The sequence below is a fragment of the Chiloscyllium plagiosum genome, unplaced genomic scaffold (assembly GCF_037043375.1).
Source record: "Chiloscyllium plagiosum isolate Xiang-an unplaced genomic scaffold, Cpla_swu_hap1 HiC_scaffold_33, whole genome shotgun sequence".
Classification (NCBI taxonomy): Eukaryota; Metazoa; Chordata; class Chondrichthyes; order Orectolobiformes; family Hemiscylliidae; genus Chiloscyllium; species Chiloscyllium plagiosum.
In genome coordinates, this window is record NW_028270171.1 from 3,001,089 (window position 1) to 3,028,999 (window position 27,911).

Here is a 27,911-nt window from a genome sequence, read left to right on the forward strand (position 1 = left end):
AAAACAAGTCAACCCTGACCCTGATGGACTGCCTCAGAAGGAGATTACTCAGTGAAGAGCAGTTAGATGTCAGGACTGTTCCTCCACAAAGGTCACTTGTACAATTACCTCATCATGGAAATCACTTAAGAATGTTGCTAAACTACAGGCAAAAAATTGATAATCTACAATGATGACATCACCCATTTGCGATGTGGCATTAGTTTAATCTTTGAAGCTGTTTCCACCAGGGAAGCTGAAATATTGAGGGGGTCAGAGAAGAATCATTGTTTGGATTGAGAGTGACACTGGCAAGAAGTTAACGTATTGCTTGTCCCTAGTTGCCCCTCGAGAAGGTGGGGCTGAGCTGCCTTCTTGAACTGGCTGGGTCCAAGTGCTGTAAATAGACCGACAATACCTTTAGGGAGGAAAATGCAGGAATTTGACACAGCGATACTGAAGGAACAGCGATATATTTCCAAGTCAGGATGGAGGGAAACTTGCAGGGGGTGGTGTTCCCATTTATCTGCTGCACTTGTCCTTCTAGATGGAAATGGTTGTGGGTTTTGGAAGGTGGTGTCAAATTGCTGCTCTTGTCTGACATTAGTTGGTGCGTGTTGAGCAATGGAGCTCTGTCTCTGGTGACCCGCCTTGGATTTGCCCAGGATGCCAGAGGCGCTTTGGGGGACTTCCGTGCTGTTTACCTACATGAACATTTCCCTTGACATTTTCTGAATATTAACTTCCAACATTTCACAGGAATGTCTCCACCAGCTCCACACACGTACATGGGAGGAAAACATTCAAAAATTACATTCCACATGGCTGTGGTGAAAGCAGGAAGAGGAAAGTTATTTTAATCAAATGGAAATGATTGCTGACACGATTCAGCCAGATGCATTGATGGCTAACTGGAGAGAATGAGCTGTTCTCTTTGATCACAGTGCCTGACATTCCTGTTGGGGCATGTTTTCCATCTATAAAGGTGTTTGGATTTATCTGAAACACACCCCACGGTGATCTGGTGTATCCCTCTAAACTGCTGTGGTATCTACTCAGTAACAGCCCACAGTTACACTTCTGTGTGCTAACACGGATTGCTGGCACTTGCCTGATGTTCAGTCGCACGCACTGCCCTGTCTCACAGATCATTCCTGTTCAATCTCTCAAGGCACAGCTCATTATGTAGTCAGCTGGTTTTGTCCAAACGAAAAGTACCATGCCTCCGTCTGCAAGCCAGCTGGGAGTTTGTGACTCTGGGTAGCACTGTGACCTCCAAGACAAGAGGTAACAGGTTCAAGTCCCACTCCTGAGACTCAAGAATGTACCTCTGAGCTGGTGTAGGAGAGCGAGCAAAGGGAGGAGGCATAGTAAATGAGAGAGAAATCAGGGTGAGAAAGGGACTGGTGTGAAACTTTAACGCAGCGTGGACTAGTTAAGCCAAATGGCCTGTTCCTAGAATTCTATGAAAGATGCGACAAGGTTAGAAGTGGGATGGTGCACGGATCTCAAAGTTGTATCGTTGCTGAGACTTGGCTCTCATTTTCTCCTTTTCAGTTTGAATGTTAGGGGGGCGAGGGTTCTCTTTAAGGAGCAAGACTTGCCCCACCCCACCAGAGAGGAGACTGAGGGCCAATCAGATGTGGTGCCCCCATGTGACTCCCAGCCTGAAGCAGCTGGCCAATTGGAGGCAAGCAGCTGTTTGGGAGAGGCTGGCAACTGGCAGGACAGCTCAATCCAGGATCAGGGCAGCAGGGAGGCAGGGGATTGCAGCCTGGTGACTGCGGGGGCTTGGAGAGTTCAGGGGCAAGAGCAGGGGCATGGCTTCCAGCAGCAACCCCTTCATCTCCATCCATGACCCTGATTAACCCCCAAATCCCAACCCCAGATTGTTTTAAAAATTCATTCATGGGCCATGGGCGTAACTGGCTGGGTCCAGTATTTATTGCCCGTCCCCTGAGAAGGTGATTGGGAGCTGCCTTCTTGAACCACTGCAGCCTATGTGGTGTAGATAGACCCACAATGCCCTTAGGGGGGGAGCTCCAGGATTTTGACCCAGCAACAGTGAAGAAATGTCAATATATTTCAAATCAAAATGGTAAGTGGCTCAGAGAGAAACTTACAGGGGGTGGCGTGCCCTTGTTTCTGCTGCCCTTGTCCTTCTAGATGGAAATTATCATGGGTTTGGAAGGTCCTGTCTAAACATCTTTGGTGAATTTCTACATTGTATCTTCTAGATGGTACACATGCTGCTGCTGAGCATTGTTGGTGGAGGGATGTTTATGGACGTAGTGCCAATCAAGTGGGCTGCTATGTCCTGGATGGTGTCAAGCTTCTTCAGTGTTGTTGGTGCTGCATCCATCTGGGAAAGTGGGGAGTATTCCTTCACACTCCTGACTTGTGCCTTGTAGATAATGGACAGGCTTTGGGGTGTCAAGAGGTGAGTTACTCGCCACAGTATTTCTAGCCTCTGACCCACTCTTGTAGCCTCTGTGTTTATCTAGTGAGTCCAACTGAGTTTCTGGTCAATGGTAACACCATTGAATGTCAAGGGACAGTGGTTAGATTCTCTCTTATTGCTGATGGTTATTGCCTGGCATTTGTGTCGAGTGTATGCTACTTGCCACTTGTCAGCCCAAGCCTAGATATTGTCCAGATATTATTGCTTCAGTATCTGAAGAGTTGCAAATGGTGCTGAACATTGTGCATTATCATCAGCAAACATCCCCACTTCTGACCTTATGGTGGAGGGAAGGTCAATGATGAAGCAACCGAAGATGGTTGGACACTATCCTGAGGAACTCCAGCAGAGATGTCCTAACGCTGAGATGACTGATATCCAACAGCCACCACCATCTTTTTATGTGTCAGGTATGATTCCAAACAGTGGAGAGTTTGCCTACTGATACCCATGATCCCAGTTTTTGCTCAGGCTCTTTGATGCCACACTTGGTCGAATGCAACCTTGATGTCAAGGCTGTCCCTCTCCCCTCCCCTCTGGAATACAGCTCTTTGTCCAGATTTGAACCAAGGCTGTAATGAGGTCAGGAGCTGAGGGGCCCTGGCAGAACACAAACTGGGCATCACTGAGCAGGTTATTGCTGAGCAGGTGCTTCTTGGTAGCCCTGTTGATGCCACTGATGATCGAGAGTAGACTGATGGGGTGGTAATAGACCGGATTGAATTTGTCCTGCTTTTTATGTACAGGACATACCTGGGCAATTTTCCACATTGTTGTGTAGATGCCAGTGTTGTAACTGTCCTGGAACAGCTTGGCTCGGGGAGCGGCAAGTTCTGGAACACAGGTCTACTGTACTATTGCCAGAATGTTGTCAGGGCCCATAGCCTTTGCAGTATTCAGTATCTCCAACTGTTTCTTGATTTACTTGGAGATATTCGAATTGGCTGAAGACTGGCATCTGTAACACTGAGAACCACTGCAGGAGGCCGAGATTAGATTAGATTAGATTAGATTCCCCACAATGTGGAAACAGGCTGTTCGGCCCAACAACTCTACACCGATCCTCCGAAGAGTAACCCACCCCCCCACCCAACTAATGCAGCCACAACTATGGACAATTTAGCCTAGCCAATTCACCTGACCAGCATTCTTTGGAATGTGGGAGGAAACTGGAGCGCCCGGAGAAAACCCACGCAGACACGGGGAGAATGTACAAACTCCACACAGACTGTCGCCCAAGGCTGGAATCAAACCTGGGACCCTGGTGGTGTGAGGCAGCAGTGCTAACCACTGAGCCACCGTGCCACCCCATGGCACAGATGGATAATTCACTCGGCACTTTTGGCTGAAGATTGCTGTGAAAGCTTCAGCCTTCTCTTTTGCACTGATGTGTTGGGCTCTTCCATTATTGAGGATGAGAGTATTTGTGGAGCCTCCTTCTCCAGTGAGTTGTTTTATTGTCCATCATCATTCATGATTCGACGTGGCAGGACTGCAGAGCTTAGATCTCATCCATTAGTTGTGGGATCACTTAGCTCTGTATGTTACTTGCTGATTGTGCTATTTGGTATGCAGGTAATCTTGTTTGGTGGCTTCACCAGGTTAATACCTCATTCTTAGGTCTGCCTTGTATTGCTCCCAGCATGCCCTCCTGCACTCACCATTGGGCCAGGGTGGTCAAATCACTCTTTTCACAGTGCAGCACTCCCTCAGTATTGACCCTCCGACAGTGTAGCACTCCCTCAGTACTGACCCTGCAACAGTGCAACACTCGCTCAGCACTGACCCTCTGACACTGCAGCACTCCCTCAGTACTGACCCTCCGAAAGTGCAGCACTCCTTCAGCATTGACCCTCCAACAGTGCAGCACTCCCTCAGTACTGACCGTGCAACAGTGCAACACTCCCTCAGCACTGACCCTCTGACAGTGCAGCACTCCCTCAGTACTGACCATCCAACAGTGCAGCAATCCCTCAGCACTGGCCCTTTGACAGTGTGGTGCTCCCTCAGCACTGACCCTCCGACAGTGCGGCACTCGATCAGCACTGACCCTCTTGCAGTGCGGCACTCCCTCAGTATTTACCCTCTAACAGTGTGGCACTCCCTCAGCACTGACCCTCCAACGGTGTGACACTCCCTCAGCACTGACCCTCCAACGGTGTGGCACTCCCTCAGCACTGACCCTCCGACAGTGTGGCACTCCCTCAGTATTTACCCTCCGACAGTGCAACACTCCCTCAGTATTTACCGTCCAACGGTGCGGCACTCGCTCAGCACTGACCCTCTGACAGTGTCCGCTCCCTCAGTACTGACCCTCCAACAGTGTGGTACCCCCTCAGCACTTACCCTCGGACTGTGCAGCACTACCTCAGCACTGACTCTCTGACAGTGTCCGCTCCCTCAGTACTGACCCTCCAACAGTGTGGTACCCCCTCAGCACTTACCCTCGGACTGTGCAGCACTACCTCAGCACTGACCCTCTGACAGTACCTCCTCTCTCAGTATCCCTCCCTGGATCTGTGATGGTTAGTGATTGTGAACTCAGACTGAAACTCACAAGCTGTGACTATGGGAACTGGAGGCTGAACATTCTGCCTCCATTCACATTTCTTGTTGAAACTGCACAGAGAGAGTGGGCTTTTTACTGAGATACTGGAGGTGGCCCTAAGTTCAGAGACTGATGGCAGGAGCTAACTATCTGGTCCACCTGTTAAACAAGGTACTTTGAGGACCCAAAGGAGAGTTTTCCTCTGACACACTTATAAAACTCTGTGATCACATGGAGCAGCGCAGGCACACTCATTACTCACTTCAAAGGCTGGAAGGTTCTTTGAAGTCCAGCTTTCTTTCCTGTGGCCATCACCTGGTTGGAACTTTACAGGTCTGTGATGGATGAGGATTAAACGGAGAAACCTGGACCTGGTGGAGGGGAAACTGCCGAATTTCATTTCATTGTTCGATTATGAGAAACAGCTTCATTTTGACTGAACACTGTTAATGCAATGAACTTATAACTGGCAAAATTAGCTTGCATTCCTGAGATCAATACTTAATTCTCATTTAAACGTTTTTCATTAGCTGGACACAGTGCTTCATTAAGCTCACAATTGATTGTATTTTTCTCACAACGTGGCAGTTTTCAGTATGTTTACATGTGAATGTAATGTTTGTACCAGTCTTACTCTCTGTATGTTATCAGACACAGCCCCAGTCTTGTTCAGCTTGCACTGGATTGAGACAGAATCTCGAAATCCACCGAGAAGGACACAGGCAGCAGATACATGGGAACACCACCCCCTTCAAGTTCTCTTCAAGCCACTCACCATCCTGACTTGGAAATATATCACTGTTCCTTCAGTGTCACAGAGTCAAAATCCTCGAATTCCCTCCGTAACAGCACTCTTGCAGGGGCACCCACATCCTAGAAACAAATCACACACTGACTGCATGTCTCCTGAACCACAGAAATGACCACAGCACCTCTGCCTGCATTTCCTTAAATCATAGCATCCCTACAATGTGAAAACAGGCCATTAGGCCCAGCAAGTCCACACCGACCCCCGACCCTCTGAACAGCTTCCCTCCCTGTCCCCGTATTCCCACATTTCCCAGGGCTAACCCACCTAGTCTGCACATCCCTCAACACAATAGGTAATTTAATATGGCCAATCCACCTAATCTGCACATCTTTGGACTGTGGGAGCAAAACCCATTTAGACATAGGGAGAATGTGCAAACTCCACACAGACAGCTGCAAGAGGCTGGAATCGAACCTGGGACCCTGGTGCTGTGAGGCAGCAGTGCTAACCACTGAGCCACTGTGCTGCCCTTAAATGTAAAGGGGCTGAGGGAGGGTGAAGGGCTGTGGTGTGTGGAGCCTGAGGTAGTATTGTTGAACAGAGAGACCTAGAGTTTCAGGTACATAATTCTTTCAAGTTTGCGTGATAGATAGACAGGGTGTGTAAGAAGACATTTAGCACACTTGCCTTCATTGCTCAGACCTTTGGGTATAGGGGTTGGGATGTCACGTTGATGTTATACAGGATGTTGGTGAGGCCTCTTCTGGAGTATTGTGTGCAGCTCATGTCGCCCTGTAAGCATATTATTAAATGGGAGAGGGTTCAGAAAAGATTTACCAGGATGTTGCTGAGAATGGAGAGTTTGACTTATAAAGATAGACTGGTACTTTTATCACTGGAAAATGGGAGGTTAACGGATGACCTTATAGAGTTTATAGGATAATGAGGGGCATAGATAAGGTGAATGGTAAGTGTCTTTTCACTAGGATGAGGGATTTCAAGAGTATGAGGACATATTTTTAAGGTGAGAGGAGAAAGGTTTCAAAGGGACATGAGGGCCAGTTTTTTTTTACACAGAGTGGTTCATTTGTGAATTGAACTTCCAGAGGAAGTTGTGCATGTGGGTGCAATTACAATGTTTGAAAGACATTTGGAGAAGTTCATGAATAGAAAAGGTTTGGAGGGATATGAGCCAGGTGCAGGGAGACGGTACAAGTTTAGTTTGGGAACATGGTCAGCATGGACTGGATGGGCCGAAGGGTCTGTTTCCGTGCTGTATGACTCTATGAGTGCGGGTGAGGGGCACAATATAATTACCTGCCTGAGGGGCACAGTCTGAAATTTAGGGAGTGGGTTGTGGAGAGGGTGTTGTGGGAGAATGGTAGGAAAGGAGATGTAAAGGAAAACAAATTGAGGAACGTTTTGGAGAAGAGGTTGTGGTTTAGGAATGGAATGGTTAACAATTGGTGAAAAGAATGGAAAATGTACAAAGCGACCGTGAGTGCAGCTTTCATCTGAGATCAGCAAGGAGTCAGCAGCGAGTCTGCGAAATCCCTGGGACATGGAACAGTTTACTGGCTGATAACCCTGATTCCACTTAAAGGCTGCCATTAACTGGGGGGTTGAGGCTCCGTAGCGAGTTAATTCATCTTTTGTAGCAGCTTAATTTTCCAAACAATAAATCTGGTTCCGTTCAGGAACACAGTTACTCGGAGGATTATCATAGACTGAGAGCAGTGAAGGGGACACTGCCATATCCCTGTGTTCAGCTCAGAGTCAACATTCCAACAAATACCTCTGTCTAGAGCACAAAGGGACACTTTTACCACATCCACCTTTCAGCTCCTTCTCTTGTAGCACTCACTGGGTGTCTCACCTTGTGTCTGCTGCTGACCCCCGGCCTCTCGCCCTGAGATTTGTCCCCAGGAAGCAGCACCCTCGGGGGGGTCAGGGTTAAGCTGCAGCAGAACCCGTGTGTGGCCGAATGTCTCCACTGAGTCAGAACACAGACAGTGACCAGGAGCAGGAAGCCAGGCTAATCTCCCCCCCCCCAACCCCAAGTATATATGTTAATATATGTAATGTTATTTTTGTGATACGTATAAACAATGAAGATAAGAATGCGTGCCTGTGGGTATGTGTGGGTGTGTGACTGGCTGTGTGTGCGGGTGTGAGTGTGTATGTGTGTGGAGGGGTGTAGGGGAAGTGCTGATATGGATGACACAGAGACTGACCAGGTGGTTGACAATGCAGAGGAAGGTGTTCGGTTACAGGAGGATATACACCGATTGGTCAGATTGGCAGATTAGTAGCAGATGGAATGAATTTAGAGAAATGTAAGATGATGGATTTTGGAAGGAGGAACAAGACAAGGGGCTGCTCAATGTATGGCATGGCACCAGAAAGCTCAGCATGATCTTGGAGTATTGGTCCAGAGATCCCTGAAGGTGGCAGGTCAGATTGGATGGGGAGTTAAGACAGCAGATAGGACACTTGCCTCTCTCAGTCATGATGTAGATTAAAGAAATAAGGAGATTCTGTTAGAACTGTACAGACTTTAGTGAAGCTACAGCAGGAATATTGTGTGTAGTTCTGATCACCACACTGTCCGAAGGATGTGATTGTTCTGGAGGGGGTGCAGAGAAGATTCCCCAGGATGTTGCCTGGGATGGAGCAGTTCAGAGATGAAGACAGGCTGGATAAGCTCGATTTGTTTTCTTTAGAGCAGAGAAGAGTGAGGCGGACCTGATAAAGATGTGTAAGGTTATGAGGGGCATGGACAGGCTGGATAGGAACAGCTGTTCCCCTTAGGTAAAGAGGCAATAACAAGGGGGCATCATTATAAACTGAAAGGCAGAAGATTTAGAGGGGGATTTGAGGATTTTTTCACGCAGAGGGTGGTGTGGGTCTGGAATGCACTGCCTGGGACGGGTTTGAGGCAGGAAACCTCACAACTTTTAAACAGTCCTTGGATGAGCCACTTGTGGTGTTATAACAGTCAGGACTAGGGGCTTAGTATGGGAAGGTGGGGCTAGTATGGTAGATAGGTGCAGACTCGATGGACAGAAGGGCCTTTTCTGTGCAACTCTATGCCTCTAGCCTGTGGTGTTCCTGGACAGGGATCAGAAGCAAGTTCACTAATTGTTGTATGACTGTCATTCCGGCATGATTTATGTTGATGGTCAGGAGCAAGCTCCTATCCAGGGCAGGTACTTCAGCAGTGAGCAGATAGACAGTAGGAATAGGAGGGAATGTCCTTTTCCAATATGGTGACATCCTGAAGTGATTTCTGATCATTTCACAAAGTTAGAATTCTAAAACATTTCCACAAATAGGTATCCAGCTCCTGATTGGATGAAAGTTGGTGAGGAGTGTTCAAAATTACATTTGACCATTAATTTACCATCCCCTTCAAACACTCCCCCGATAGGGACAGCACAGTGTTAGATACAGAGTAAAGCTGTCTCTACACTGTCCCCCATCAAACACTCCCCCAGTAGGTACAGCACAGTGTTAGATACAGAGTAAAGCTGTCTCTACACCATCCCCCATCAAACACTCCCCCAATAGGGACAGCACGGTGTTAGATACAGAGTAAAGCTGTCTCTACACCATCCCCCATCAAACACTCCCCCAATAGGGACAGCACAGTGTTAGATACAGAGTAAAGCTGTCTCTACATTGTCCCCCATTAAACACTCCCCTGATAGGGACAGCACAGTGTTAGATACAGAGTAAAGCTGTTTCTACACTGTCCCCCATCAAACACTCCCCCAATAGGTACAGCATGGTGTTAGATACAGAGTAAAGTTCCCTCTACACTGTCACCCATCAAACACACCAGGGAAAGGGACAACACAGGGTTAGATACAGAGTAAAGCTCCATCTACAGTGTCCCCATCAAACATTTCAGGGACAGTGACAACATCGGATTAAATACAGAATAAACCCCCTCCCCCAACACTGTCCCACATCAAACATTCCAAGGAAAGGGACAACATGGGGTTAGATCAGAATAAAGCTCCATTTACACTGTCCCCTATCAAACATTCCCAGGACAAGGACAGCATGGGGTTAGACACAGAGTAATGCTCCCTTAACACTGTCCCCTTCAAACATTCCTCCGATAGGGGTAGCACCTTGTTAGATACAGAGTAAAGCTTTCTCTACACTGTCCCCTATCAAACATTCCAAGGAAAGGGACAACATGGGGTTAGATCAGAATAAAGCTCCATTTACACTGTCCCCTATCAAACACTCCCAGGACAAGGACAGCATGGGGTTAGATACAGAGTAATGCTCCTTCAACACTGTCCCCTTCAAACACTCCCCCGATAGGGATAGCACGGTGTTAGATACACAGTAAAGCTGCCTCTACACTGTCCCCTTTCAAATTCTCCCAGGACAGGGACAGCACGTGTTTAGATACAGAGTAATGCTCCCTCGACTCTGTCCCCATCAAACATTCCCAGGACAAGGACAGCACTGGATTAGATACAGAGTAAAACTCCATCTACACTGTCCCCTTTCAAACTGTCCCAGGATAGGGACAGCACGGGTTAGATACAGAGTAAAGCTTCCTCTACACTGTCCCCCTTCAAACACTCCCAGGACAGGGACAGCATTAGGTTAGATACAGAATAAAGCTCCCTCTACGCTGTCCCCCGTCAAATACTCCCAGGACTGGGACAGCACGGGGTTAGATACAGAGTAAAGCTCCCTCTGCGCTGTCCCCCATCAAACACTTCCAGGACTGGGACAGCATGGTGTTAGATACAGGGTAAAGCTCCCTCTGCGCTGTCCCCTATCAAACACTCCCAGCACTGGGACAGCACAGGGTTAGATACAGCGAAAAGGTTAAGATTGCTGGAATTATTCTATAGCAATTGCATGACTAGTTACATTTTGTTTTTGATGCTGATGTCTGTGTGAGATCATTAACCATTTGTTCCGCAGTGAATCATATTGCTTTATTTTGCTGTGATGGTAATGTAGGAAAATGCAAACAAAACAACATCCACTCCCGATTAGCTACAGTTCTTCAGACGGAGGTCTCGGCGGTTTGATAGTGCTCTGAAGAAGAGAAAAATAAGTTTCAGCCATCAGTAACAGTTTAAATTCTCTTTGTCTCTCCCTTTCTCAGGCTTTTCCCTCTGTTTCTATTCATGGCTCCACACACTCCTTTCTCTGTTTCTGTCTCACTCTTTTTCTTCACTGTCTCGCTTTCTCTCTGTGTCCTTTCTCTCAATTTCCTCTGGCTTTCTCTCTCTCTCAGTCACCTCCCTTCCTGTCAGTCCATTCTGGCTCAGTCTACTTTCTCTCTCTCTTTCTTCCCCTCTCTGCTTCTAATTAGATCATGGCTGGTCTCTACCTAAAATCCATTTAGCTAACTTTGTTGCACATCCCTCCTGTTAACTTTTCATTTCCAAAGCATCAACTGATCTTAGGTTCCACAATTCTGCTGAGGGGGAGACAGTTCAAGTTTTCTAACAACCCTTACAAAACCTAAGGATTTGTAGTCTGAGGTCACCCTGAACTGAACTGATTTTAAACAATGCAGACCCCCCTTCCTCATCACCAGCAGAAACAATTCATCTCCATCTACCCTGACAAACTGGAAGTATTTTTAAATTGACTTGATCAGAGATGCTGTTACACACTCTGGACCTCACAAGTTAACATTCACCCTTAGGACAGGAGTGATGCTAATGTTCCCTATATCGTTCCATTTCTAGTATATGTAAAAACACTGAGATTGGAGAGAGGGTCCACGGTTTATCTGAGACAGGAGTAAAAGATCCCAGTCGGATAAGGAACAAAAATAGAAATTGCCGGAAAAACTCAGCAGGTCTGGCAGCATCTGTGGAGAGAAATCAGAGTTTTTGTTATGCTCACATAAGGGCTGCTCAAGAAAGCAGCTTGTGGGAATAGCAATACAGATGCCATACTGTAGCAGATGGGAAGAGGAATGCGGTTATGGAGTGAGGTCTGGATACCTTTGACCCAGAGGTGGAATGGCCACACTGTGTGGATGCCACACTCTGCTGTTTATTGAACACAAGCCATGACATCCTGATTCAATCAAGCCAGAACTTGGCAAACAATGTGGATCAACTGCACCGGCTTCGATCGGAAAGGCAGGTGAGATACTGACAATCTCTGTCTTGAAGTTTACTGAATGGAGAGAACCACTTCACTCACTCTTCCTTTGGCCAGATTGTCACTCAACGCTCCAGTGGGAAGGCCATGAATATAAGCTTATTTTAGATTCGACATAACTATGGATAAGATACTCCCCACACAGCGCTGCTTACTGGTCAACATCTGTTACTACACTGTGACAGGGAAATATTTACATTTTTCAATTTTCAAACCTTAACAAAAACAGTTTCAATGCTGGCTTAGAAATGAATGTGACCATTGAAAAATGGACAAGAATTGACCACCTGAATAAAACATATGATTGATACACTGAGTGTGATTTTCTGTCTCTCAGCCCTTACATTTTCTGTTCTCCTGGAATCACTGACTCTCCCTAGTGTACAGTCAATAGTGTGGTGCTGAGGAAGCCCTTCATCAGGAATGCTTATGCCCAAAACATCAATTCTCCAGCACCACACTCTCTGATCTCCAGCATCTGCAGTCCTCACTTTCTCCCCCTAGTATACAGTATCATCACCCCATTTAACTGCATCTTCAGACACACAATTAGTCCAGGTATGAGCAGCTGGCTATTCAACTGTCAGAGCATCGCGGCTAGGCCCAGTCTGACCGGATTTGCAGGTACACAGATTTTTCACCAGACAGAGAGACTGTGCGGAGTTGTGGATATGTCTAACTCAGTTGACCGATACCCTGGGGAAGTGAGGCAGGGCATTTATCACGGACAAGGTAGTAATAATGTTCACCTTACACTTTATATCCACAGTTAATCCATACGACCATAAGATGTAGGAGCAGAAGTAGGCCATTCAGCCCATCAATTCTGCTCCCACCATTCGATCATGACTGATGTGTTTCTCCTGCCTTTTCCCACTGATCAAGAAACTATTACTGTCTCAAATACACTCAACGGCTTGGCCTCCACAGCCCTCGGTGGCAATGCGTTCCACAGATTCCCCATCCTCTGGCTGAAGAAATTCCTCCTCATTCTCAGTCCTAAAGGGTTGTCCCTTCACTCTAAGGTTGTGCCCTCGGGTCCTAGTCTCTCCTACCAGAGGAAACATCTTCTCCATGTCCACCCTATGCAGGATTATCTCTGTCTAGCTGTGAATTATGCACTTTTCAACTGACCTCAAAGCTTTGTAGGAGAGTTACACAACAATATATGACACTCAGTTTCAGGTAAAATGAATTTTGATTGGAATGGACAACATGATCAACATCCGTGTCTACAATCCTGGGTCATCTGAGGTCACCATCAGTCTCCAGCATGATCTCAGTGAATTGTCTGTCACAGTGAGTTAGACAGAAACTTCCTCTCTGACACCTGGGCTTTGTACACACGACTTAATAAATCTCAACCCAGATTTCAGCAATCACAAACAAACACCAAAAATAACCCAACACAGTAAATACTACTCAAAATATTCAGCTTTCATACTGCTGACAGTAGGGATCGAAATTGATTTGGGCAGGTTTTCAGGGACTAAGCATGTTAGGAATAAACAGAGCTTTATTCTGTATCTAACCCTATGCTGTCCCTGTCCGGGAAGTATTTGATGGGGACAATGTGGAGAGAGCTTTACATTGTATCTAACTCTGTGCTGTCCCTGTCCTGGGAGTGTTTGATGGAGGACAGTGTAGAGGGAGCTTTACTCTGTATCTAATCTTGCCTGTCCCTGTCCTGGGAGTGTTTGATGGGGGACAGTGTAGAGGGAGCTTTATTCTGTATCTAACCCCGTGCTGCCCCTATCCTGGGAGTGTTTGAAGGGGGATAATGTAGAGGGAGCTTTACTCTGTATCTACCCTTGTCTGTTCCTATCCTGGGAGTGTTTGATGGGGACAGTGTAGAGAGAGCTTTACTCTGTATCTAACCTTGTCTGTCCCTGTCCTCGGAGTGTTTGAAGGTTGGGGCAGTTGCTGAATAGATTCCCTTCACTTTGTGAACTGAGGTATGAGTGCCCTCTGCAGGCTGCAGTACAAATTGCTGCAGTGAGGGTATAGGATATTCTGGTGGCCCTGGCAACCAGCATTTCTCTAGAGTCTTGGACATAATTTCACAGTTTGAACAATATGGTTGTAGGAGTGTCATGGTAAAATCTCTCAAGGTGTATCATTTGGAAAAAAGATCAAACATCACAAAAATGTTTGCTAAAAAAATGGAAGAACTGCAGATGTTGGAAATCAGACACACAAACGGAAATTGATGGAAAAGCTCAGCAGGTCTGGTAGCATCCATGGAGAGAAATCAGAGTTAACATTTCAGGTGAGTGACTCTTCCTCGGAACACCATTCCTCAGTGTTCTCAGGAAGGGTCACCTGATCCAAAATGTTGACTTTGATTTTTCTTCACAGGTGCTGCCAGACCGGCTGAGCTTTTCCACAATTTCTGTTCTTGTTACCAACAAATTTGATTTGATTTATTATTGCCATATGCACCTCAGTACAGTGAAAAGTCTCCCTTTGCATGCAGTACAGGCAGATCAGAGCATACAAAGTTATGCCTGCAAAAAAGATGCAGAAAAAGCAAGATCAATATTAAATTTGAAATTTGGAGATATTGGGAAGGAGACCAAAAGCCTGGATGAAGGGGTCAAAGAGAATCAGGCAGAGGGGAGTCTGGGAGGGCATTGCAGACATTCAGACCCAGGGAGCTTAAAGGGTGGGGATGAATAGTGAAGCGATAGTAATGGGCAATATACAGGATATTGGAATAAGGGGCAGATCAGAGAGTGTGAGGCAGAAGGAAGGCCCATGCCATGTGTGTTAATGAATATCTCTCACCGTATCTTTCCCTTCCATGAAGTTGGTGCAGAATTCCCGTAAGGAGTCCGAGCTGATATTACTGGCTTTCATCACAGCCACAGCCTCTGTCGCCACGTGAAAAAGACAGAGGGATGGATATTCGACTTCCTTAACTTTGAAATATGAGCTCACACGGCTGTTTCCTTTCACATCTGTGTCAACCAGAATAAAGATCACCTGCGAGAGAGGAGAGGAGTCACTGTGTCTCAGAACCGACTTTGCACAAGAACCTTCCATGGGTGCATCACTCTCGTCATTCTCCCAGTAACTGGCCAGTGTGAGTTGCACTAAACTGCTATCCACACTGCTGCGGAAGCGGTCGCTCAGTAGTTTTTCACTCAACTATTAATCCAGAAACCATTGTTTTTTGATCGTCGGAAAACCCCGACTGGTTCACTAATGCCTTTGGGGTAGGAAATCTGCCGTCCTTACCTGGTCTGGCCTACATGTGACTCCAAACCCACAGCAATGTGGTTGACTCTTAGCTGCCCTCTGGGCAATTAGGAATGACCAATAAAAACTGGCCTGGCTGGCAATGTTTACATCCTATGACTGAATAAAAAGAAAGGATTTCCCTGCCCCCATCACCCACTCTGAGGAATTACAATGTAGTAACTAAGACAGCAGAGTCTCTGTGTAACATTCCCCTGTGCCCTGTATCACACTGAGCCTGAAACATTCGGCCTCACAGGTACCCAGCTGGGAACATTTCCTGCCGTTTCTGGGAAATCTGGATCAGGAGCTCACTCCACAATGTTTAACTGGGCAAAGTGGGGTATCAGTTCCCAATGGGATTAAAATTATTAGATTCCTGCACAAATTAGGGTCAAATGACTCATCTCCACCTCACTCTCCCTGGTGTCAGAACCAGAAAGCAGTCCCTGAGTGTGGGTGGGTGAAATGTAGGATTTCAGCTCCCCCTCTCCACCTGGGACAAATTTCAGCTTTTACTGTCCTTTCCTGCCCCAATTCCACCTTTTTTCACGATGCATGGCTGTCAGTTTAATGCAGGCTGTGTATTATCTAACTGAGGTTAAATGTTCAGGCTAGCTGGATTAGCCATGAGAAATGCAGGGTTACAGAGAAATGGTGAGTGGGGCAGGGGGGGCGGGGGTGTGTGTGTGGGTTGGGTGGGACAGTCAGTATGGACTCAGTGGACCAAATGGCCTGCTTCCTTACTATATGGATTCTGTGATTGTATGAACTATTGATAAAAATGCAGAATATATTCCCACAGCCATGGAACATTGCAATGCATTTTACACCAGTTAAACATTGTTGAAGTGCAGATGTCATTGTGATGCAGGAAATGCAGCAATCAATTTGTACAGAGAAAGCTCACATCTCAGATCTGCAGTTTTTGCTTCGATTACAATCTTTTCCAAATTGTGTGTGTCCCTGAATCTTGTGACTCACCTTCCCCCGAAACTCAGGGGCAACGGTTTTCAGCTGCTTCAAGAGCGGTCTGTATTGTGCAGATCTCTTGCTTACCAGGAGCAGGAGATGAATTGGAATTCCTGACCTAAAGATCTGGCTGGCATCCTGAGGAAAAGAGGAGAGGAACAACATCAGTTTGCGCTTGAGCTTGTTTCCAGAGAATGTGGTGCCTTCAGAGTCAACGTGAATGCTGAGGAGACATGATGCCTGAGCAGGGAAATCAGGCAATGGTTCACTGTGCAGGCAGTGAGCCTTCAGCAGCTTTGGATCTTGGCGAAAGTGAGGACTGCAGATGCTGGAGATTAGAGTCAAGATTAGAGTGGTGCTGGAAGTGCACAGCATAGAGCTTTAGATCTTGGCTTGGCTGGTCTGAGTTGGACTGAGCTTGATTTACCTAGGACTCAACAGGGAGACATGTCGGAAGGATGTTCCTGATGAACAGGGAGTCCAGAACCAGGGGGCCACAGTCTAAAGGATACAGGGTAGGACTGAGATGAGGCAATATCTTCACCCAGAGAGTGGGGAGCCTGTGACTTTCAATACAGAGGACCCTGGGAGTTCAAATCCATAGCAGCCTCAAAGAGGCCACACAAGTAGATACAGTGATAAGGAAGGTGTTTGCCTTTATTGGTTGGGGCATTGAGTACAAGAGTCAGGATGCCATGTTGCAGCTTTATAAGACTTTGGTTAGGCCACACTTAGAGTAGTGTGTTCAATTCTGGTTGCCACATTACAGGAAGGATGTGGAGACTTTGGAGAGGCTGAAGAAGAGGTTTACGAGGAAGCTGCCTGGATTAGAGGGTATGAGCTATAAGGAGAAGCTAGAAAAATTTGGGTTGTTTTGTCTAGGGCAGTGGAGGCTGAGAGGAGACTTGACAGAAGTCTATAGAATTAAAGGATACATCGATGGGTTTGACAGTCAGAATCTTTTTTCCAGAGTTGAAATGTCTAGTACTAGGGGATATGCATTTAAGGTGAGACGGGGAAAATTCAAAGGAGATGTGTGGGACGAGTTTTTTACACAGAAAGGTAGGAGTCAGGAATGTGCTGCCAGGGATGGGTGGTGGAATCAGGGATGATAGCAATGTTTAAGAAACTTTTAGATAAGCATATGAATATGCAAGGAATGGAGGGATATGGATGAAGGGCAGGCAGAAGGGATGAGTTTAATTCGGCGTCATGTTCAACGCATCGTGGGCCGAAGGGCCTGTTCCTATGGTGTAATGTTCTATGTTCTACTATCGGGGAAGTGGTTGAGGCCAAAGTGTTCTCAAGGGGGAGTTAGTTACAACTCTTAGGGCTAAAAAGATCAAAGAGAAAGAATGTGCGACACCCCCAGTTGGATGATGGAATGGTAGAGCAGGTTCGAGGGGTTGAATGGCCTACAGCTGACGTGGATGAGATTCATTAAGGTGGGCCTGGCTGGATTGGGGTGGGGTTGGGAGGGAGGTGTTTAGGCTCCTGGTCAATGGTGCCCAATTGTCCCAAACCTGAGGTGCATGGGGTTTATCCCTGGGACCTCTCACCTCCTCTCTCCCACCATTGGCTGCCTGACCTGCCCATCACCGGAATTTTCCACCTTCCAATAACCAATCAGATAGTCCCGAGGAAAGGTCACTCGGCCCAAAACATTATCTCTCTCTCTCTCTCTCTCCCCCTCCACAGATGCTGCCAGACCTGCTGAGGTTCTCCAGCATGTTTTGTTTGTGTTCTAAGTTTTATCTTTAGCTGACTGTATAACCTTTCTCATCTTCTAAACCCTTCAGTGGCAAGGAATTCCCCTCGCCTTGGAGTTCAGTATCTTCTGGATCCCAGGAAACTTAAGATTAATTTCCTGACAGGTTTATCTTCACAGGTTCTAAATGGACCAGGAATGTCATTGGCCCGTCTGAACCCCTCCATTAAAGAATAACTTTCCATCCAATCACAGCCTCCAATTCCTCCCACTTACACAATCCTGGGGATTCCCCACTGGGAGTCAATCCTTATCTGAGATCTCACTGACATCAAACCGAAATTCATCGCTTTCATTGTGTTCCTCTTGTTATAGTTTCTTTTCCCAGCCTCCCATTCCTGCCCAATACCAGTCCAGTGAGCCCTGTTCCTGCCTTGGAGTTTCTACCCCCTTAAAAAGCTGAGCATGCTGCAGGGTGATGTACCACACGCCCACCACCCACTCCGACCCTCTCGATTTAGGGGGCTGGGAGCTCAATGAAGATATTACCAGGTGGTTGTACTCAATGACCAGGCGCATCTCATTCTGTCGCAGAAACGGAATGATTTGGTCGTGATCCAGTTCCCCATCGTTAAACGGAAAGTCCACACGCCCTTCGTCAAACTACAAGAAAGAATGAAGAACATGTTCAACGCTTTCACAATTGCATTCCCATCCCCAGCTTCCAGCCAGCTCCCCTCCCTGCCCCGCCGCTCCCATCACTGAGCTCCAATTCTAGGGATTCCAGTAGCCTCCCTTCATCCGTGGCTCAAAGTCTCACTCAACAGGCTATTTAACAAAAGAGGGCATCGCAGCTGTGACTAAGCTTATTCTAAGCTTTAGGGTGGCACGGTGACTTAGTGGTTAGCCCTCCTGCCTCATGGTACCAGGGGCCCAGATTCGATTCCAGCTTCGGGAGACTGTACGTGTGGACTTTGCTCATTCTCCCCTGAAGAAGGGCTTATGCCCGAAACGTCGATTCTCCTGTTCCCTGGATGCTGCCTGACCTGCTGCGCTTTTCCAGCAGCACATTTTCAGCTCTGATCTCCAGCATCTGTAGACCTCACTTTCTCCTCATTCTCCCCGTGTCTGTGTGGGTTTCCTCCCATAGTCCAAATATGTGCAGGTTAGGGTGGATTGGCCATGCTAAATTGCCCATAGTGTCCAGGGATGTGCAGGCTGGGTGGGTTAGTCTTGGGAAATGCAGGGTTACAGGGATTGGAGGGGGGTGGGGGAATGGCTCTGGGAAGGATGTTCTTTAGCAGAAGAATGTGGACTCACTGGGCCAAAAGGCCTGCTTCCACACTGTAGGAAGTCTATGATTTTCATCTGATGAGGGCTTTTGTGGCACAGTGGTAGTGCATCTACCTCTGAACCAGGAGGTTCACATTCAAGTCCCACTTGCTCCAGAGATGTGTAATAACGTCTCTGAACAGATTGATTAGGGAGTTTCCGCCCTGAGGAAATGTCTCTGCTCGTCTAATATCCATCCCACTTCCAGGCTGAAGGAAGGTCATCAGCCAGTGATCAGGACTTTGGAGCTTCCTCAGCAACTGTGGTCCCATTTCCAACTGACTCAGACCCAGGCTGTCCATGGGAATTGAGCAAGAGCTGGGACAGTTCAAGGGAAGATAGCATTTCCATACTTCATAAGGAGTGACACGACGGCCTGAACTAAAATATCGTCAGATCAGGAGGAGACTTTGCTCAGAGACATGGGTCAGAGTCCAAGATTAAACAGCAAACTGAGAGAAAATAATCACATCTGAACCACCTTGTAACCAACTCTCTGTTTCTGAGGAGAAGTTTGTGTTAAAACTTGAACGTCGAATCTTGGAGATATACAGCCTGGAAAGATGATTGTAGATGGCCACTGTTCCAATCTGTGTACTTAAACAAGAAAACTACTTGGGGCAGGATCAAAATCCCTGGGGGCAGTGGTGGGGGGTGCATAGATAAGAAGACAGTCATAAGTGAAATCAATATCAAATTCAGGAAGAAAGGGAAGGGGAAGATGTTAGCGGGGGAAGGGAGGGGAGATGGAATTGGTGAGCATGGAGGTCTAGAACAGAGACAGATTGATGTCCCTGGAATAATTCAGGATGGAGGAAGCAGGGAGAGGGTTTGCTGCTGGACTGAGCTGGAGGTGGGTGACAAAAGCTCAGGTGGGGCTTGCTTTCATTGGGGCTGAACCTGGGGCTGGCTCTTACCTTCTTGAAGAGGCTGATGGTGTTCTGGCTGATGTTGTATTTCTCCCAGACGGCGCTGTCCGAAGTGATAGCGAAAGGTAAATTCCTAACGATGTCAACCAGGTCATTGAAGGTCATTGCATCACCGGATTCCAGATCCTGAGGGAATGGCCAAAGGAAAACTCAGGAAGGAAGCAATCCCAAAACATTCGCCGCTCAGAGCCAGCAAATATGGGAACAGGACTGGACAGCACCACCACCACACCCAACCCCCATCCTGAACACCCCTGTCTGGAGAGTGGTAGTGAGGCTCATTGGGAACAGCAGCTCTCCCAGATAGCAGCTGCTGCTGATTAAGGGAACAAATATGAAACAGAAGCAGCAGTTGATGAAGAAATGTCACAGAACCACTCAGGAATGATGGACAAATGGTAAAACTCTGTCAAGTTACCCTCCCTAGAGTCATGAGTGCATAGGGTAATGGTCAGAATGGGAGCTCACATCCTTCACTGCAACTCTCAGTCTCTCAGGCTGCTCCGTGGCTGAGCCAATGAAGATCCACTACGGAGAGTCACTGGGTGAGGAGTTTACCCCAGGAGCTCACAAACAGGAACAGGCAAACGGTAAGACCATTTCCACCCATACTGTTGGTGAGAGACACATGCTACTGTAGAAAATACCCATTATTCTTCCAGTGAGAGCATTTTAAACACATCTCAGTTGGAAATCTAAGCATCACTATCACATCACACCTTAAAGATGGCCCCTTGTACTGACCCTCTGACAGTGTGGCACTCCCTCAGCACTGACCCTCCGACAGTGCGGCACTCCCTCAGCACTGACCCTCCGACAGTGCGGCAATCTCTCAGCACTGACCCTCTGACAGTGTGGCACTCCCTCAGCACTGACCCTCCGACAGTGCGGCACTCTCTCAGCAATGACCCTCCAACAGTGCGGCACTCCCTCAGCAATGACCCTCCAACAGCACGGCGCTCCCTCAGCACTGACCCTCCAACAGTGCGACACTCCCTCAGTATTGACCCTCCAACAGTGCAGCACTCCCTCAGCAATGACCCTACAACAGTGCGGCACTCCCTCAGCACTGTACCTCCGACAGTGTGGCACTCCTTCAGCAATGACCCTACAACAGTGCGGCACTCCCTCAGCACTGACCCTCTCACAGTGCGGCACTACCTCAGCACTGACCCTCTCACAGTGCGGCACTACCTCAGCACTGACCCTCCGACAGTGCGGCACTCCCTCAGCACTGACCCTCCAACAGTGGGCACTCCCTCAGCACTGACCCTCCAACAGTGCGGCACTCCCTCAGTACTGGCCCATTAGACAGTGCAGCGCTCCCTCAGCACTGAACGTCCAACAGTTCAGCATTCCCTCAGCACCAACCCTCCGACAGTGTGGCACTCCCTCAGCACTGACCCTCCGACAGTGCGGCACTCCCTCAGTGCTGAGAGGCTGATGTGTGGTACAACATAGAGGGACTAAGATTGATTATGTTGGAATGAAGTGTATCACTAACCTTGATAAAACCAATGACACAAATTGAAGCCTCACTGATGAAATCGTCAGTGGCCGAGATATTTTTTAGGTACCATATTCTTCTGGATGTATCTGTAAAACACTCATAATTAGGCAATTCAGATGGAGAGCAATCCTTCTGATAATATGGCACTCCCTCAGCACTGCCCCCCCCAACAGTGCAGTGCTCCCTCAGCACTGACCCTCCGACAGTGCGGTGCTCCCTCAGCACTGACCCTCCGACAATGCGGCACTCCTTCAGCACTGATCCACTGACAGGGCCCACTCCCTCAGCACTGACCCTCCAACAGTGCGGTGCTCCCTCGGCACTGACCCTCCGACACACATCATTTACTGCATCCGCTGCACCCGATGCGGCCTCCTATACATTGGGGAGACAGGCCGCCTACTTGCGGAATGTTTCAGAGAATACCTCTGGGACACCTGCACCAATCAACCCAACCGCCCCGTGGCTGAACACTTTAACTCCTCCTCCCACTCCGCCAAGGACATGCCGTTCTTGGCCTCCTCCATTGCCAGACCATGGCAACACGACGGTTGGAGGAAGAGCGCCTCATCTTCCGCCTAGGAACCCTCCAACCACAAGGGATGAATGCAGATTTCTCCAGCTTCCTCATTTCCCCTCCCCCCACCTTTTCTCAGACCCAACCCTCAGATTCAGCACCGCTTCTTGACCTGCAATTTTCTTCCCGACCTCTCCACCCCCACCCCCTCACCTTAACCTCCTTCCACCTATCATATTCCCAACGCCCCTCCCCCAAGTCCCTCCTCCCTACCTTTTATCTTAGTCTGCTTGGCACACCCTCCTCATTCCTGAAGAAGGGCTTATGCCTGAAACGTCAATTCTCCTGCTCCTTTGATGCTGCCTGACCTGCTGCGATTTTCCAGCAACACATTTTTAACCTCCGACAGTGCGGCACTCCCTCTGCACTGTTCCTCCAACAGTGCGGCACTCCCTCAGTACTGGCCATTGAATTTATTTTAGAATCATTAGATGGGACTCAATCCTTTACCCTTCTCCCTGAGGTGGCATAGTGTGACCTTCTAAGCTGCTTAATGGAGTGAATATGTTTCTGGTTATATATGATAAACTGTGATGTGGTTAATGCTGTTCACTCTGGGAGTTGGATGATTTGTTTTTGTTACTTTGAGAAAGTGAGCACTGCAGATGCTGGGTACCAGTGTCAAGAGTGTGGTGCTGGAAAAGCACAGCAGGTCAGGCAACATCCGAGGAGCAGGAGAATCGATGTTTCAGGCATAAGCCCTTCATCAGGAATGAGGCTTGTCCGCCAAGGGGGCCTAAAGATAAATCGGAGGGGTGTGAGGCTGGGGGGAAGATAGCTGATAGTGCGATAGGTGGATGGAGGTAGGGGTGGAGGTGATAGGTTGGAGAGGAGGGTGGAGCAGATAGTTGGAAAGGAAGGTGGACAAGCAGGACAGGTCAAGAGGGCAGTGGAAAGTTGGCTCTGGGATAGGGTGGGGGGAGGAGAATTGAGGAAACTGGTAAAATCCAAATTGTTCCCACGTGGTTTCAGGGTCCCAAGATGGAAGATGAGCCATTCTTCATTGAGGCAGTGGGAGGTTAGGGTTTGGCAGTGGAGGGGATCCAGAACCTGCATGTCTTTGGGGGAGTGGGAGAGGGAGTTAAAGTGTTTGGCCACAGGTTGGTGGGGTTGCTTCCTGCCTGTATCCCAGAGATGTTCTCTGAAACGTTCTGCAAGTAGGCCAATCCACCCTAACTTGCACATCTTTGGACTGTGTGAAGAAACCAGAGCAAACCCACACAGGCACGGGGAGAATGCACAAACTCCACACAGACAGTCACCCAAGGCTGGAATCGAACCCGTGTCCCTGGCGCTGTGAGGCTGCAGTGCTAACCACTGAGCCACCGTGCTGCCCCATTTGTCTTTGCAAATTGTCCCTGCTCCTACTCACATCCTCCAGGTCAGGGCAGTTAGCCAGGCTTGCCCTCCTGACCTTGGTAATGTTGCTTTATCACATTGACCTGACATAACCATTGCTTTTTTTTTGTTGATATGATCAGATGCTGAGCTCCTTGGCTATTCTGTACAAGCCACACAACTAGATTTATAAGTACGCACCTGATATACGGCACAGTGGCTCAGTGGTTAGCACTGCTGCCTTATAGTGCCAGGGTCTCAGGTTCAATTCCAGACTCGGGTTCACTGTCCCTGTACAGTTGGCATATTCTCCAGGTGTTCTGGTTTCTTCCCATAACCCAAAGATGTGCAGGTCAGGATGGATTGGCCATATTAAATTGCCCATAGTGACCAGGAAAGTGCAGGCTAAGTGGGTTAGCCATGGGAAATGTAGAGTTACAGGGATAGGGGCGAGACGAGGCAGGCTGCTTTTCAGAAGATCAGTGTGGACTCAATGGACCGAATGGCCTGCTTCCACACTGTAGGGATTCTATGATAGCATGAAGAACACTAACACAAAGCCTCCTGCTAACAGGTTCAGTCCCAGCTAGTTTCGTCGCTATCTGGGAGATTTTCATCTGATTTCAGGCCCATTTGCAATCTTGCAAGAATCACTCACAGAACTCTGCTACATAGTCTACTGTGGGGGCTTCCTCTTTCTGTTGAAAATCTTCTCTTTGGTTATTTCTGAGGTCCCTGCACTCGCTGACCAAAACCAACCTTAATCTCTCGCCCACTAATCTCTCTGTTTCATCATTGCCAATGTCCACCTGTCAACCCTTTGCACCGTATAATCCACCACTTTTAAAATTTCAGGGTTTCTTGCAGGTGAAATTTAAATTGCAGGTGCATCACTGAATCTTTTAACTGTTCAAGGGAAAGAAGTTCTAAATCCTCAAAAATTAACTTGCCCTGATTCTAGGAGCTCACTGGCATTGAAGACTGCTGTCTTTATAATGTGGAAGAGCAAGAAAGCGTTTGCAAACAAATAAATCGGTTGGAAAGTGACATTGACCCACTCTAATCCGTGTACTTTGTGAATTTGAATCATGGACGAGCTGTAGTTTGGACCAAACAGTCTATGGGTGAGCCCCAGACACAATAGCCCAGACACAATACTCAACGTGAATACCTCCTGGGTGGGGAAGAAAGAATCAGCCCCTTCTTTATTCACCTGCCACTTCCCTTGTTAGATTCCAACAAGGTTCATTTACAAATAAGTCCCTTGTTGATATTTCTTACAAACCAAAGTTTTATTCTACAAAGAAGCCAATTGAACTGAGTTTTCTTGAGTTAGATCAGAGTGAGTTTAACAGTCAGTGAACACAAGAAGAATAATAACTGAACACACAGATTGGGACTAAGAAGTAAGTCCAAAAAAAAGTTTTTAAAAAAAAGTTCAATCTCTGCTTGTCCATGAAGACTGGGTAGTTGAACATTGCCGCTGGATCTGTGGATGTTGCTGTAGTATCGGCGTTAGTAATGAAACAGTCAGTCCTGAGATTCTCAACCTTACAGGTTGGTTGAAATCCCAATTGGCCTGGTCTGTTTCAACAATGGCTGGTTGTAGCTCACAGAGTGTGCTGAGCCCTTCCCCTTTCTTTGCAGTGCAGGAGTGTGTAATGGCAAATCCCAAAGCTGTGACCTTGACACTCACCAGGACACATTAGGATGTTAGGTCACGAACAACCATGGGTCAGGGTAAAGCTCACACTTTTATCTCCTGTCCCAGTGTGTTCTTTAAAGTGTGGGGGGGAGGGATGCAAATATGTCTCTCTTCTAGACTGCTGTCTTTTTTCTCATTATGTTCACAGTTTGAAATGCTCAGAGATTTACAGTTCCATTTATACAGCATTCCTACCTTTCAAGCTTCCTTGATATCAGCAATTCTTCAATTTCTGTCTCTTTCTCTGTCCTTTCTTTCTTGCTTTACCTTTCTTATTCTCTCTCCCTATTACTCTTTTTCTCTCTCTCTTTCTGCCAGGTATTTGTTTTTCCTTTGTGTTGCCAACTTCAGTTGAATAATTAGCTTTGAAATCAATAACTCGTGAGCTTCTTGCAACTTTCTCACGGGCAGCGTGTCTCCAGTGGCTTAGCTGCAGAGTAGAGATCGAGGGGGAGATTGTTCCAGGTGGATGAACACACTGTAAGATCTTTGGCCGCTGAATGTTTTATGCCATAAAGGTTTGTTGGAACAATTAATGTATAAGAACACAAGAAACATGAGCAGCTGGAGGCCATTCAGCCCCATGAGTCCTGTCAAACCTTTCATAACATCATGGTTGATTCTCTGTTTCGTGGTCTCTTTCTAACACTCTGATTTATGTTTTCTGAAAAATTGGTCCATCCTCAGTGTTAAATATGTTCCACAGCCCATTGGAGGAAAGGATACCAAATATTTGGGTGGCTCAGTGCTGCCTCACAAGCGCCAGGTTCAATACCAACTTTGGGTGATTGTCGGTATGCACATTCTCCCCGTGTATGTATGGGTTTCCTCCAGGCATTCTGGTTCCCTCCCCCAGTCCAAAGTTGTGCCAGTTAGGGTGGATTGGCCGTGGGAAATTGCCCATAGTGTCCAGGAATGTGCAGGCCAGATGCAAAGTTACAGGGATAGGGTAGGATGGGGGGATTTTAACGGAGGGTCAGTGTGGACTTGTTGGGCTGAATGGTCTGTTTCCACAGTGTAAGGATTCTATTAAACCTTTTGAGTCAAGTCTTTTCCTATCTTAGTCCAAAATGATTGTCCACTTTAACCTGAGGTTGTGTCCCGTATTTTCACCGAGATGTCCTTTCAGTGTTGACCCTGCCTAAGCCCCTTTCCTTGAAATCACCTCCTGTTCTTCTGAACTCCAAAGAATATTGACCCAACTGGTCCCCATTGGGCATCTCATTGCAGGGACCAGCCTAATGACCCTTCCCTGCACCTCCTTCGACCTGGAGATTGACACTGCCCGTGCTGCCTCCTCAAAGCCCTACTCGGAAGAAAGACTTCTTTATGTTTGTGTTCCAGTGAAAATCAATGTACCAGTTATCCTGCTGAGTATTGGCTGCACCCACTCGTTTCCCATGTAAGAATCAACCCAAGAAATTTACAAGTTTCACACATTTTAAAAGATGATTTGCTTTTCTGTTCTTACAACAAGGGACTAATGTCCCACTTCCCCAAATAATACTCCAAAGAAATTCACCAAAGATCCTCCTTCCAAATCCACGACCAATTCCATCTGGAAGGACAGGGGCAGCAGACACATGGGAACACCACATCTGCAAGTTCCTCTCCAGGCCACTCACCATCCTGACTTGGAAATATATCGCTGTTCCTTCACTGTCCCTGGATCAATATCCTGGAACTCTCTCCCAAAGGGCATTGTGGGTCAACCCACAGCAGGTGGACTGCAGTGGTTCAAAGGCAGCTCACCACCACCTTCTCAAGGGGCAGCTAAGGATGTCCATAAATCCTGGGACCAGCCAGTGATGCCCACATCCCACAAAATGAATAAATTAAAAAACTCAGTCTGCCACCTTGTTGCCCAATCCATTAACCTGTCCCTATCTCTCTGCCCATAATGAGTACCAACCACCTGGCATTTGTATTGCCGATGTTGGCACTGTGCTGAATGTTTTGACCATCCCTCCAGGTTGCTCTGTGACTTGGGCAGTTATTCACCAGGTGAGTGAATGATGTCTGTTTGTGATACCCAGTCTGTGTCACAGACAGTGAAGGCTGAGCAGACAGCACATTCCCCACAGAATTCGAGGGTAAAGCTAGAGCAGTCCACACTCTGTGAGTTTCACCAGTTGGAGTTTGAGGCAGCAAATGGTTAATGAACTAGTTACTGATGCTCTGAACACTGTGACACCAAAACTGAACATCTCATGACAGAAAGAATTTATCGATACAATCCTTGGACATGAATCTCCTCTTGACTGGCCCTCTCTAATCCTTTCAGCTGATCACTCATGGAGTGTTTGTTGGCATCTGCCGGAAACTTATTTCAAAAATAATTTTAAAAGGAACTTAATAATGAGGAAGGACAGAGTTACAGACGTAAAGCAACTATGTGGAGTTAAACACATGCACATTCAAAGAGCCAGCATTCAGCATGGTGGGTAGAATGGCCAGCTGTAAGTTTCTCTGATTCCTACCTTTGAGGGAGTTTGGTTTTTCAAATTGTTTCTCTTCGTCGTCCGGGTTCTCCTCCCCTTCCCCCTTGTTAATCACCTCATCCTCAGCCCAGATGAAGTTCAGGGAGAGCAGGGTGAGGAGGATCAGGGTCTGTGGAGTCATACTGAGCGTCAAAATCCGCACAGTGCCAGCTGCCACCACTCAAACTCCACAATGGACGTGCAACAGAGAGACCTGGCATT

The 27,911-nt window shown here is 47.5% G+C and overlaps 2 protein-coding genes across 2 annotated transcripts in view; both read right to left on the reverse strand.

Annotated features, from left to right (window-relative positions):
- LOC148141182 (uncharacterized) overlaps positions 1 to 10,777 on the reverse strand; it is a 40,705-nt gene extending 29,928 nt beyond the window's left edge. Inside the window, exons 1-4 of the mRNA XM_087978203.1 lie at positions 10,642 to 10,777; positions 6,427 to 6,531; positions 5,764 to 5,861; positions 5,251 to 5,359 (exon numbers count right to left, since the gene is read on the reverse strand). The gene's annotated coding sequence lies outside the window, so the exon portion shown is untranslated. The remainder of the gene's footprint in view (positions 1 to 5,250; positions 5,360 to 5,763; positions 5,862 to 6,426; positions 6,532 to 10,641) is intronic.
- Positions 10,695 to 27,902, reverse strand: LOC122542091 (endoplasmic reticulum resident protein 27-like). Its single transcript, XM_043679450.2, has 7 exons — positions 27,690 to 27,902; positions 21,584 to 21,675; positions 20,068 to 20,205; positions 18,368 to 18,481; positions 16,123 to 16,248; positions 14,686 to 14,883; positions 10,695 to 10,812 (listed from the first exon to the last, which is right to left on the reverse strand). The coding sequence occupies exons 1-7, from the start codon at positions 27,829 to 27,831 to the stop codon at positions 10,771 to 10,773; spliced, it is 852 nt and encodes a 283-aa protein (XP_043535385.2). The 5' UTR covers positions 27,832 to 27,902; the 3' UTR covers positions 10,695 to 10,770.
- Positions 27,903 to 27,911: the final 9 nt, after the last annotated feature.

Coding starts and splice junctions, on each gene's coding strand:
- LOC122542091 (XM_043679450.2), bottom strand. CDS start 27,831: ATGACTCCACAGACCCTGATCCTCCTCACCCTGCTCTCCCTGAACTTC. Junction 21,676..27,689: donor AAAACCAAACTCCCTCAAAG/GTAGGAATCAGA, acceptor AGTGTTTTACAG/ATACATCCAGAAGAATATGG. Junction 14,884..16,122: donor CCCCTGAGTTTCGGGGGAAG/GTGAGTCACAAG, acceptor CCTCTCTCGCAG/GTGATCTTTATTCTGGTTGA.